The sequence below is a fragment of the Aethina tumida genome, chromosome 4 (genome assembly GCF_024364675.1).
Source record: "Aethina tumida isolate Nest 87 chromosome 4, icAetTumi1.1, whole genome shotgun sequence".
Classification (NCBI taxonomy): domain Eukaryota; kingdom Metazoa; phylum Arthropoda; class Insecta; order Coleoptera; family Nitidulidae; genus Aethina; species Aethina tumida.
In genome coordinates, this window is record NC_065438.1 from 27724095 (window position 1) to 27737563 (window position 13469).

General features: G+C 24.2%; 1 protein-coding gene across 1 annotated transcript in view; it reads right to left on the reverse strand.

The window, feature by feature from the left end:
* Nucleotides 1-13469, reverse strand: part of LOC109596224 (location of vulva defective 1) — a 53980-nt gene that overhangs the window by 4519 nt on the left and 35992 nt on the right. Inside the window, exons 3-4 of the mRNA XM_020011722.2 lie at nucleotides 11615-11729; nucleotides 11398-11555 (exon numbers count right to left, since the gene is read on the reverse strand). Coding sequence (XP_019867281.1) covers nucleotides 11398-11555; nucleotides 11615-11729 — 273 coding nt within the window. The remainder of the gene's footprint in view (nucleotides 1-11397; nucleotides 11556-11614; nucleotides 11730-13469) is intronic.

A 13469-nucleotide genomic window follows, 5' to 3' on the forward strand; every position in this document is an offset into this window, starting at 1 on the left:
GTCGGTTTAAGAAATTACGATCCAGTCCTCAAATCAATGTACTTTAATTGAATTAAACCATCACTTCAGAAGTATAATTACATTAATAAATTAATAGCCATCTGTTACATAAATTTTAGACCCTAGTAAAAACAACAAGAAAAAAATTTCGTTACTATGGATTAGGTCAGATTTCGGTTGAGTTATGACCAATCAGAATTTTAATTTCTACAATAATGAAAACAAAGAACACAAAAATTGTATCTTGCTTAATTGAACTAGAAATCACGTCTAAGGTGTTCTCCCTTAAAATAAACGATTAATCACTGTATGCAATTTCAGTGTTCACTGTTTCTTAAACGTTGAGATGGTTTTATTATTATACTTTGAAGAGTTCTCACTGTCTGGAAGAGTGAAAAGCAATATCTGGTGTTTTTAAAGCGAGCAATGACACCTGCACAGTTTTCCAAGCATGGAGTTCTAGTTTTCGAGTTTTTGTTTGGTAAAGCAGGTAATGAATTAGTTTTGCATTACTTGTTAGTTGTAATAGTCATATCATTTATGATAATAAATTATATTTATAAATGTTTTTTAATCTATAAACGTGATAACTCTATTTTTTTTTTATTTTGCCCCAGTTCTAATCATAAATTTTAACCTAGCAAAATTTAACAAATGTAATTATTTTATTATAATTTTTATAATAATTTATTAATTATATTCGATTAATGAATGAATTCTTGACCACATGACAATGTAAAGTAAACACATTTTACATATTTATAATAAATGATTATGTTTTCCAAAAAATTTCGATAGATGATATAAATATAAATAAGACTGATAATGGCTGATAATACATAATACATAATTATATAATATTTTAATAAATAATTATTATGTTAATTAATTAATATTTATTTGTATAATAATAAAATATTTTCTTTCTTATACAAAGTGTAAATTATTATGTTGAAATAGGTATTATATATTATTAATTATATTCGATTAATGAATGAATTGTTGATTCGATGAGTTAAAGTAAATACACTTTATTTACATTAATATTTGTAATAAATGGTTATTCAAAAATACGTTTCCCCCCCCCCCCAAAAAAAAAAATTTGAAAACCTTTAAGAATGGCCCATAAATCGATTCATTTTATTATTTATATAATGTGACGGAAAACCTTCAGCCAGATAATTCAATATAAATAATATTTATAATGATTTCTAAATAAATTAATTTTATAATAATCGTTAGTAGTAATAAAAATATAATTTTTATAAACAGTAAATTATAATTGTATATATCAAAAGATATATAACCATGGCAACTATGATTTTTTATTTTTCCTAGAAAATAGTCACAACTCTTACCCATTTCTTATACTTTTTGTAAATAAATAATTAGATAGTATTTTAATAAATAATAAAATTATAATAATTTTTCTTTTTCGTAACATACAAAGTAATAAATAAATTAATATTAATCAAAATCTCTATAAATTGTTTTTCTTATGTAAAATATAATTTATAATATTTTTTATAATACATATAATTTTTTATTAATAATATTTAATCAATTAATAAATTTTTGTTTCAATGACAAATTTAAAGTAAAGTAGATACATTTTATATATTTATAGTAAATGATTATGTGATTCATTCTCTGACGAAGGTCCGTCAGCCATATATATATATATATATATATATATATATATATATATATATATATAATAATAGTTAGTTACTACAATTATAATATCTATTTTTTATTCATCTCTAAAAAAATTAATATACATAAAAATAATAATAAAATACTTTATTATGAGCTTTTTTAAATCACTATGAATTATTTTTATTATACGAACTGCAATTATATGTATTGAATATATAATATTATGTAACATTCGATTAATAAATTAATTCTTATTTCTATGACAATATGAAAATTCCACGTCAGAGAACATTGGAAAGAAAATGAAGTGAAAAATAATTATTACGAGAAGAAGTGGCATACTATATTTTCCTTAAATTCCGCACCAAATTTAATTACGACGAGTAGAGTGAGATATTATAAAGAAGACATTTTTTTGAAATTTTTACCAGCATGTATCTCAAAATTTAAGAACTTATTTTATTTTACTTTTAAATCACCCTGTATAAATCTATTCATTTTATTATCTATATATTGTGTTATTGTCTATAATTATTCAGTTGGTCATTGACCGAGGTCCTTCAGCCAGATAATTAAATGTAAATAATATTAACAGAGACTACTAAATAAATCAATATTTTATTAACACTTATTATTCCTAATTATTCTCGTTTAAAAACAACTCACCTACTTTAATATTCAATATTGGATCACTTAGAGTAAGTATGAAAACCGTTTTTAATCAATTTTTTTATTAAAATCGATACAAATTAGTCTGAAACATTATCACAATAAGAAATATAAAACTATTTGACCAAAAGATACTCTGATAATTTTATTAGTTTAATTTTGCGCAAATATTGTATTTAACAAAAATCAATAATAATATTGACATACAATTTGTCAATCTAATTTTAAATTTCAGTATAAATGATGCAATTGGGCGGATTATTGATTCGAACTTTAACATGCAGAAAACCACAAAATTAAAATACTGTTTTAAAATAAAGTGTTCGAAGCTTATTAATTGTGAGTTTATTATTTACATATGAAGCTAAATTTACCATTTAGTAACATAATATTTAAAAATATTAAAATTGTTTTTATTTGTTAAAAATTTGCTCTACACATGTTTTAATGGTATTAGTTATATAGTCTCAAAACTTCTCCATATATTTATTGAATGAGCTTAAACATGTTTTATAATTATAAATTTCACCAATTAATTAAGAATACAGCATAAATATGTATGCTAATATTATTAATGTAATATTGATTTTTAATTACCCTGCGGTATATTCCAAAATATTGTTGTAGGAATATCCTGTTTTACATCAGTTATGTAAACTAAAAGCTTTTAACTCATTATACAGTTTAAATTACTAATACAATCACATAAATCGAACAAAAGCTAAAATAACATATTTTAATTAAATTATGTATAAAAATGACCAAATTTATTTAAATAATTAAACGTAAATAAATAAATGGTATTAAATCGTTAATTGAAAAAAACATTGATTAAATAATGAAATTTATGTTTATTTATGAATTAAAACAAAGCAGACGAATTCAATTAACATAATTATATTTATGAAATAACTATTTTGATATTTAGTCATGTATTTTATTTCGATTTTCGTTAAAAGGTGAAATAATTTTACATGTTTTGTGAAAAAGTACTATTGTAAATTCCACGAATGTCGCGATCAGAACTTATTATATGGAAGATTGAACAACCATTATTTTCAACTTTGAATTGCTCTTTAAATAACAGTTTAATTGGAATATGAAATATTAAACTAACGTAATGAATAACGACCATGTCAAGAAGTTATATTATCCACTTTTTACAATTATATTAAACCTTTCAACCACTTTTCAGATACTTGACTTTGATAAATGGGCAATATGATTTTTTTTCATAAATTGTGGTTAGGTATTTTTATGCATCCTTTCATAAAATGTTACGAGATTATCAGGTTGAGGGGATAATGAAAGAATTTTATTATAGAATTTTTATTGTCCTATTTTTAATTGAGATTTATAGTGTTTGTTGAAATTTAAATAATTAATATTTATTTTCCTATTAAGCAAAGATCTATATTGCTAATTAAAATTATAATACTGCTTCTTGCTCTTTGAATTCTGACTGTCTTCACTTATTCTATAAATAACTATAATTTAATATACAGTTTGTTAATAATTTAAAAGAGTTTATCTTTTCGTTCAATAATTTTATCTCAATTATAAAAATGGAGACTGTAATTCGAAAATCAAGTTATTTTATTAGCATTATTAATATACTTTTAAAAATTTCAAAACGAATATTACAATAATTTGAATTGAATTGACCACACAAGTTTTAAAAAGAAAGTACATATTCGAATATTTATTCAATCAATAAGATACACTTGCAGTTATGCAATTTAATTCGCTATTCAAATATTTCTTAATTTGTAATTTAATTAGTAGTAGTTTAGTTGAGTTCCAAATATTTGTTCTTAATTTGTTATACTTATTTAAATGAAAGGATATCCAAATATTTAAAATTATTTATATATTTAAATATTAATTTGCTTTATAAACTTCAAATTTTGAATACGAATATTCGAATGATTCGAAATGAAATGAAAATTTTAAAAAGAAATTTAGTTGAATATTAAAATATTTGTATTTAACTTACTTATTCAATCTTCGATTATAAAAATACAGATTATAATTTTAAATTCAAATTATTTTAATAGACAAATGTGAATTTTAATATTATTTTACTTATTATAAATTCAAATTATGAATATGAATATTTAAATAATTCGAATTGTTTTTTATTGCATACGAAAATTTTAAAACAAAGTATTCGAATATTTAGTCAATATTATAAGCACTACATAAGAAATAGGAAGAAGGCCCCAAAAAACCCTTCATTAGAAGAAAAAATTGAATCCAATTTGCACGGGAACTCTATTGTGGAAAACTGTATCGTTGTATGATGAAATTAAATTTAATTTATTTTGATCATGTTTGATCTAAGTACACAAAGAGAACCATGGAGGTGGAGAAATAATTGTGTGGTTTCGAATGGGTCCATTAATAAAAATAAATGGAATAATGGACTGGTTTCAATTTGTAGACATCTTTACCAATTGTATGCTACCGAATGCTGAGGAAAATATACTTACATCAGCCAGTTGTAAAAGACTTTTTTGCATCCAATAATGTAAATCATATAAAGTAACCAGACCATAGACAATCTATGGGACATAATAGATCTTAAAATGAGGAAGGCTCACTCAGGCAATTTTTAAAACTTAGATGAACTGTTTGAAGCTATTTATATTATTTGGAATTTTGTTTCTAAGCAAGAGATTGAAATCTTTGTTTCTTGTGTGAAAAGTAAAAATCAAGAAAAAATATACAAATGTATTTAGAATTTTTTTCTTAAAAATTTTTTTCCTTACTTATGACTGGTACAGTATACTGTGTCAAAAATGATGAACGTGTCTACTCGCGTATTGAGACCTAACATCAATACCCCGTTGTAAACAAAAAAGAAAGATGTACATGCAATTATGTGGGCCGGCCGGACTGACTGGAGAGGATCATTTGGTTTTGCTGCGTTTAGCATGTAGTTTGTCTCCACAGACGAGTCGGTGTCTTTGAACACCTTATTTAATTGTTTTTAGTTTTTTTATTTATGTATTTATTTATTTTATTTAATTTTTGAGATACATTTTTATTTTGAAAAAAGAAGTTTATTTTTAGAATATTAATTTTGGTTTTTGATATACCTATCCTACGCATATGGAGAGTTACTAAATGCATTCGCAAGATTAATTTATATAGTGCGCTAATGCGCACTAGCACGACGCATTGTCTCTGAGAGTGGGGATTCCTACTACCGGCAAAATTTTACTCTCTTTGTCGTGCGTCCATCTCTTACAACATCCAGACACTAAGAGCATTTTTCGCACTGTATATGTTTATATTTAATAATTTATTATTGTGTTGTAATTCTGTGATTATAAATAAATGTTCAAATATTTAAATATTTATTCCTTTTTATTTTTAAAATAAATAATCAAAATTGTTATTTTTTACAGAATTAGTATTTAAATGCATCAACATTTATACAATATACAGATTTTTGTACATAAGAATACGAATTTATATTTAGAGAAACCTGCTAGAATAAACATGTTTATAAGCAAATAGGCTGTAATATAATTAAAATATTTTTAAATTATTTAATTTTAAATTGTAAGCCAATAAAAATAAATAAATGGTGCTTATTAACAATATATATTGTTGTTGTGTCATTTGTTTTAAAAAATCTGTATTGTCCCGAAAATATTAAAAATTTATGAGGGAAAAACATTAGAAATGTAAAATTGTGAACAGCAAAATTTTCTTAAAATATCTAACTTAATATATTATATAATACGATTACGTTGTAATATCGATTTAGTTTTGTTTGAGGAGAAATGTCAACATTAGAATAATGTGGGATACATCAGTTAGGTACACATGTGTTATGTACACATTAAGCTTTCATGTAACACACACGTGTTAAAACTAAGTTTAATGTTATTAATTTAATGTAATATTAAATATTAAGAGGAAATATAAGTTTACTTATAACTTATGTCATATGTATAATATATATCCTTATCTTTTATGTTTAAGGACGTATTTTATTCAGAATGAGTCGTATTGGACAATGAAATGATAAAATAACTGTAAAACAGTTTTGAATCAAAAACTACTTACGACAAAACTAATTTCAAGTTTTACAGACCAAAAGCTCTTGTGTACGCTTCGAAACTATGTTTAAGTCAGACTTGGAGTTCAAAGGCTGCTTAATCCCCTATCGATACACATTAAGCGAAAAGTCCAATGCAAATATATTGTTGGAACGGCTTATGAATGTAGTATATGTTTGCTTTTGGCTAAATTTCAGTACGTAACATGTTACTAAGGCAAACACAAACTTGAAGTAAACTAACTAATTAGCAATTATATTTGCGCACGTGCACTTTAAATCTAAACGACGTTAGTTAGTGATTGCCTACTTCTGTTATGAGAAATTTGCATTTCCTTGAGCAGTTCTAGTGAATATGAACTGTAAAGGAAATCTTCACTACATTTGAATATTTCGTTGGCACTTGTTACTAACATAAAATTAGATTTATTCAGATTATTTTTGGGTCGTACATCAAAACTAATTTAAATGTTCAGTTTATTAATTATTTGAATAAATTTTTGTATTATATTTCAAACTTTTAAAGATTTTAAAAACAAACCTATTTATTTTTTTAAACTGATTTTAATAATTTTTTTGCTTTAAAAGTGCCTGGATTTTCAGGCACTTTTAAAGCAAAAGATTATTTTTGGATCGTACAACAAAACTAATTTAAATTTTCAGTTTATTAATTATTTGAATAAATTTTTTTATTATATTTCAAACTTTTAAAGGTTTTTGTGATTTTAAAAACAACCTATTTATTTTTTTAAACTGATTTTAATAATTTTTTTGCTTTAAAAGTGGTATGTATACAAGCGCCTCGTGCAAATTTACTTTATGAGTTCAAAAATCAGTTTAAAGCAACAAAAATAATATTTCACATCTGCAATACACTGAAAGTGCTCTAAGTAACTTTGGTTCAAAAATACCAAAGAGTCTATTGAATATGAACAATGTGAACAATTGTCTTGAAAAATGTACGTACCAACGAGAAAATAAAAGTACATCTCATACAGAAAGTTTGTCAAATATATTTCACATAAATAAAATAAAAATAACAAAACTAGAGTTTAAACAATTGCCAAAACTTTCTTAAGTCAATAGAAAAAGCGTTCTACTTCTTCATGACAACACTAGAGGTATAAAAGAAGGTTCAAAATGTTTAATGGGATGATCTATCTCGTTCATCATTTTGCCCAGATATTTCTCTGACTAATATCTAGAATTTTTGTCTCTTAGTTTGAATTTGGTCCTAGAATGTTTTTGTTCATTATACTCTATTAAACAGATCTTAATTCATATTTCTAGCCATTTCTAAGGAATTAAAATTTGTCAACTTGATATTTTTGTGATTTTCACTAAGTTCTGACTAATGTTATCCAGGCACCTTTAAGTGATAATAGCTAAATATTCCTGTAAATTTAATTTCGTCTTTCCTGTACATTGAGCTGAATTGTCTGATTTTATAGAGTCAGACATTGGTTTGGTGTCTAAACATGGCTGATTAAATATTTTGCTTAGTGAATAATTAATGTATAATCACCTCAAATATTTTTTCTTTTTACTGAGCTTCTTATTAAAGAACATTTCACATTTTTTTAGAGGTGACATTTTCATATAGTATTGCTAAAGTGATAAATGGCATTCTGTTTTCCTTCTGTTACTTCATAGAAGCAGTCGTCTATACACCACTGGTAGAAAATAATGTTATTAAACTCACCCCATATACCAATACTAAGTCGACATTGAGAACTGGTTTTGAAAATACATACCAGTTATTCGGTGTACATGTTTATAATTGTAATGAATATCATTTAATCACTTAAAATGCAATCATTTCATTATACATAATTGGATAAACACTTTGAATAATAAGTAAGTTATAAAATATTCAAATGCGAACTTCAAAATTTGGGTTAATGGGAAACATTAATTAATTATGAATCTCAATGAGCAATTATAAATGTATAGAACTTCCAGTAAATGATGGATCTCAAACATCTTGGGTGGGATAATTTACATTGTGGATTGCTCGAGGTAAAATGTTTAATGGATTTTAACAAAATAGCTTAAATAAAATGAAATTTAACAACATTCTTTAAAATTTTTTAATTATATAATACTGATCTTTTTAACTAAAAATTCTAAATGTTTCCCATTAACATTTATCGAGAATTTAAAGTTTATTTTAAGTGAGAACCATTAAGCGGTAGTCCGGTAAAGTACTGCAATGCAATAAATTGTCGTCATAAGTCGATATCAGGGTCGGTAATGTTCATAATAATAAAATATGTGTAATGTTTACATTTCCGTTTATATGTATGTACGTACGTGCACTTACTAAATACGAGTATAACGAGCAAGATAAAGCATTATTGATTTTAAGACAGATGTGATTTATTAATTTACTTTGAGGCAATTTTTGTTCCGTGTTCTCCAAGATATTTTAAGGAGAATTTATCTTAAACCTTTTATTACACAAAGGATTCAGATAAAATTTAATTAGTTTTATACAGGGTGTTTAAAAAATATGGTAAAAAATTAAAGGGGGGCATTTTGAGAAACAGGGTGATAGTTTTCAAAAAATTATCTTGACATATAGGGTGGAAAAAATCATGAGAAGTGAATTATTATAAATTCATTACAAGAAAAAGCAGTGGCATTTCTTATTTTTCTTAATATTTAGTGCAAATCTCACACGAATGTCACTGAAAGAAATAAAAAAAAATGTTGTACGACAGAAAAAGTCTCTTGATGGATACATGTATCAATTTTAATTTCATTAGAATTTCTATAATGGTCTCACAGATTTTATAAAAACAAGATAATTTTTTGAAAACTTTACCACCCAGCATCTTAAAATTCTATAAGAAGTTTCTTTTAATGAACCAAAGGATCCTCCCTTAAATATTACCTTACATTTGAAATGCTCTATATTATACTTGAAGGAGATTAGAATATATTCAAAGTATTTCTAAATATGTAGTTACAATTTGGGAGCACCCAGAACTCCAATAAGGAATAAAATCGAAATACTTTCTTCTAAAGTTTCTCCTGAAGTAAATACAGCCTCACAAATTTAAAACTTCAAAAGTTTTTTTGCTGTTTTTTTTTTCTTAATTTCGTAATTTTTTAGCAAATTTTGTTTAAATTTGGTATGTATTATCCTAAAATTCACCTAAATTTTCTCGCCATACTTATATTATTTTTCTTTAAACAATTAAATTTTTCATATTAATATTAATCAAGAGTACCATTTTGGGCTTATATTTTGTTCAAGAGAAACTTTAGAAAACAAATTTATTTAAATATCCTTCACTATTGAACATGTCTACCTACATACAACCAAACTTTGACCATCTATTTTAGAAATACCTTGTATTTCGCAAAAATAAGATGATTTAAATTTTGTGATAATTTTACCACCCTGTATATCAAAAAACTATCAGTTTAGGATATATGTTCATATGAAGTTTTTCTAAAATAAACTTAAGAATTTATATTTACTATATTTTTGTATATATATATATATATATATATATATATATATATATGCGAAGCGTTCGTTACGACGTCTATGAGTGTGTGCGAAAAACTGTGTGACAAAGTTGTCAAGTTTCGACATTACTCGAACCAACACGTTTCTGTGTCGTGTCCTTGCGTGTTCATTTTATTTGCTTACAGTAGCGCGTATTATTGTTATATCATTTGTATCAATAAAGCCGCTGTGCACTTCTTTAACAACAACAATATATATGTATATATATATATATATATATATATATATATATATATATATTATAAGAAATACATAGAGAAAAATGTAATTGAGATCTGTCTTTAAAATATCAGAAACTTTCCAAAAATATATAATCTGTGTTATATTAAATTATCTAAATAAAACTAAAACTAAAATATAATAAATAAAATATAATATATATATATATATATATATATATATATATATATATATATATATATATATATATATATATATAACACTATTTCGAGATAATATTCTTGTTTATAAAATATAGAGGGCGTAAATGATATTTAATGTTTAGTAACCTAATATTATATTTGACCTTCCAAAAATGTATGAGATATTTACTTAATATCATACAAATTATCAGGGATCTCAGGTGAAGATAATTAATATATTATCTAATATATAATATATATAATACCCGGATTTCTTCCATCATTTCGGACCAAACTCAACTATATTTTTCATTTAGAAATGATTGTACATATTTACTTTACATTTTAGCAGATATATTTTTTGAGGTATCTTTCTTATGTAAATAATATTTAAAAAATTTACTATATACTACTTACCAAATGCTTCTCCAGATACATTTCAACAATCATAATGCGGTATTCTACAATCAATGTTTTAAAAAAAGATGAGTTATAGATGTTTAGATGAGTTTTTCTTCATCTGATCTCGGAATCAACAAATTTGAAACACTATGTGTAATAAATAAATGTCAACAGTGAGCATTATTCACAAATAGTGTGAAATAAAATTTTGTAAAATTTTTGTCGACACATTTTAGCTTTGTTATTTTACTTAAAATACAATTTATTCATTTAATATGACTTTTAAATCTCAGCATAAATGTAAAATTAGTAGTAAATTTAGAACTTGATAACTATGGACAATGGTAGTTTTAATTTATAATACATTTAAAAATAGTTGGCTCGAGTAAATTTACATAAATTTTATTGATAATGATAATGATGATTGTGCAGTAATGCAAAATTAATTAAATCAGATTAAGGGAATAATATTGAAGGCTTAATTCAATTTGTGTTTGCTCATCACTTTAACCTGAATTAAAGCTTCTTTCAACCGGAATGTTAATTCGTTTAAATTTACAATTTCATTAATTCCAGTTTGTTGGACGGAACGCTATTCCGAAAACTATTTGCCACAATAAAAAGGCACTTGTAGCATATTTCACCCGTACAATATTAACTGGAAAACATGCTATTTACTGAGACCTACTTACTGGGAAGTTCGCAAATAAACGTGGCCACATCAGGTCCTCCGCAGGGCATTGTTTTCCACAAGAAATCGGAGGAGGGATCCATAACAACACACAATGGATTGTTTCCAACGGGAATGGAATCCTGCCAATGTCCCATTCCATTTAATGTCTGATAATTACTGTAACAATAAACGAATAATTTACTGGTGTGTACAATTTTCCGATGTGAATAACTTACGACCAAGTGAACTTTCCTTTTTCAGATGTTTTCGACAAGCCAATCCAGACGTTGGTTGTTACGTCTAGTTCTTTTAAGTAAGCCCGGATGGCGTCGTATTGGGATGTACTGTCAGCTGTAATTAGAAAAATTTTTCTTCTTTATACAATATTTTAAGTATTATTCCATCAGTTTCATTTGACTCATAAAATGCACAAAATGAATTATTTAAAATTATTTTCAATTAGTAATTCTTCAATTATTATTTTATTATTAGTAGTTATTATTTTTTATGGTAAAAACTTACTGATTGTATTGACTGATAAATGGAATTATGTTTATTGTGTTAATTTTGTTTACTTTTTACAATTGTACTTTAGAATACATGCATTTGAACATGTACATGTATTTAAAAACCCAAACCCAAATATTATCTAGGTTTATGATTTAATTGATTAACTTTTTAAATCGAAAAAAATAATTTATAAGTTAATAAAATTATAAAAAAATATGAAAGTTGTTCCAAAAATAAAGTTACACAATATAAAATTACAAAATTAATAAATAATAGGTAAATTTTTGTAATTTATAAATTCATTAGATTATTTTATAATAATTGACTTTTTATTTACTTCGTTAGCATTTTAATTATATAATTAATTAATTATACATATAGGGTATCCTTAAACCGATAAAGTTTTCTGTAATATGTTTTTTATTTAATGTCAGGAGTTATATTGCCAAAACGAATTTCTACTACTAATTGTATTATTATTAGTAAAATTTTAGGTAGAAAATTATACAGTCGAAAATATCTTCTTGTAATAAACAAAAAAAAAAAGATCTACTTGAAACGAAATCATTATATAAAATAAATCTGGAAAATTGATTAATATAGACTAAAAAAATTAAACAGTAAATACTATTAAACAAATCATACTAATTATAAAATACTTTCAAACCGAACACTCTACTACTAATTCTATTATTAGCAGCAATTTTGTTTGTTATTATTGTTAAACAAGGTATTAATAAAATAAGTAGTCAACATTTTCTACATGCCAACCTATTTTAGAAATATCTTATATATACAATAATATATTTCATAATAATTCATATTACACAAATTTGAAATTTAATTTGAGCATACTATTTTATTTTACAATCTAAAACATAAATTTATTTATTTATAATAGCTGTTCTAATAATTATATTACAACATGTACAACATTAAATTAAAGGTATTTTAATTAAAATAATAACATTGTTTTGAAATTAGAGTAATAACACATTAATATTACAAGAATTTCTGTTATATGTAATTCTTATAATGGTACAATCATGTGTTAATGTATATTTTACTTCGTTTTCAATTTACATAACTACTCGAAATACTTCGAATTTGTATAGAATCATGATGTCGATAAATTGCGTACTTTTATTAGAAAATCATAAATCTTTTTAATTTTGTTTCTTATATTTTGAAAATCTGCTGGTATATTACCATACATCATTTTAGAAAAAGAGTAGAGAAGTATTACTATTGTGTATTTTGCATTGCTATTTTGGTATTATGCTAGTAAAAATTTTTACTAAAACTATAATTTATATGACTTGTTATCGTAAATTATCTACATACGTACAACTAGTCTAAATTCTGTGTTGATTTACTTTAGTCTGCAATAAATTATTAAGGAAAAATAGACATAATTGTAATGTACACTATTTGTTAACGTATATCAAATTGATATCACAAATGGATAACTAGTGCCTCAATTATATGTTTAGAACAGTTGCTTTTATTTGTTTTGACAGAGTCTTAAAATTATTATTTGAAAAAAAGACATTATAAAGAATCAACATACATTCTATATAA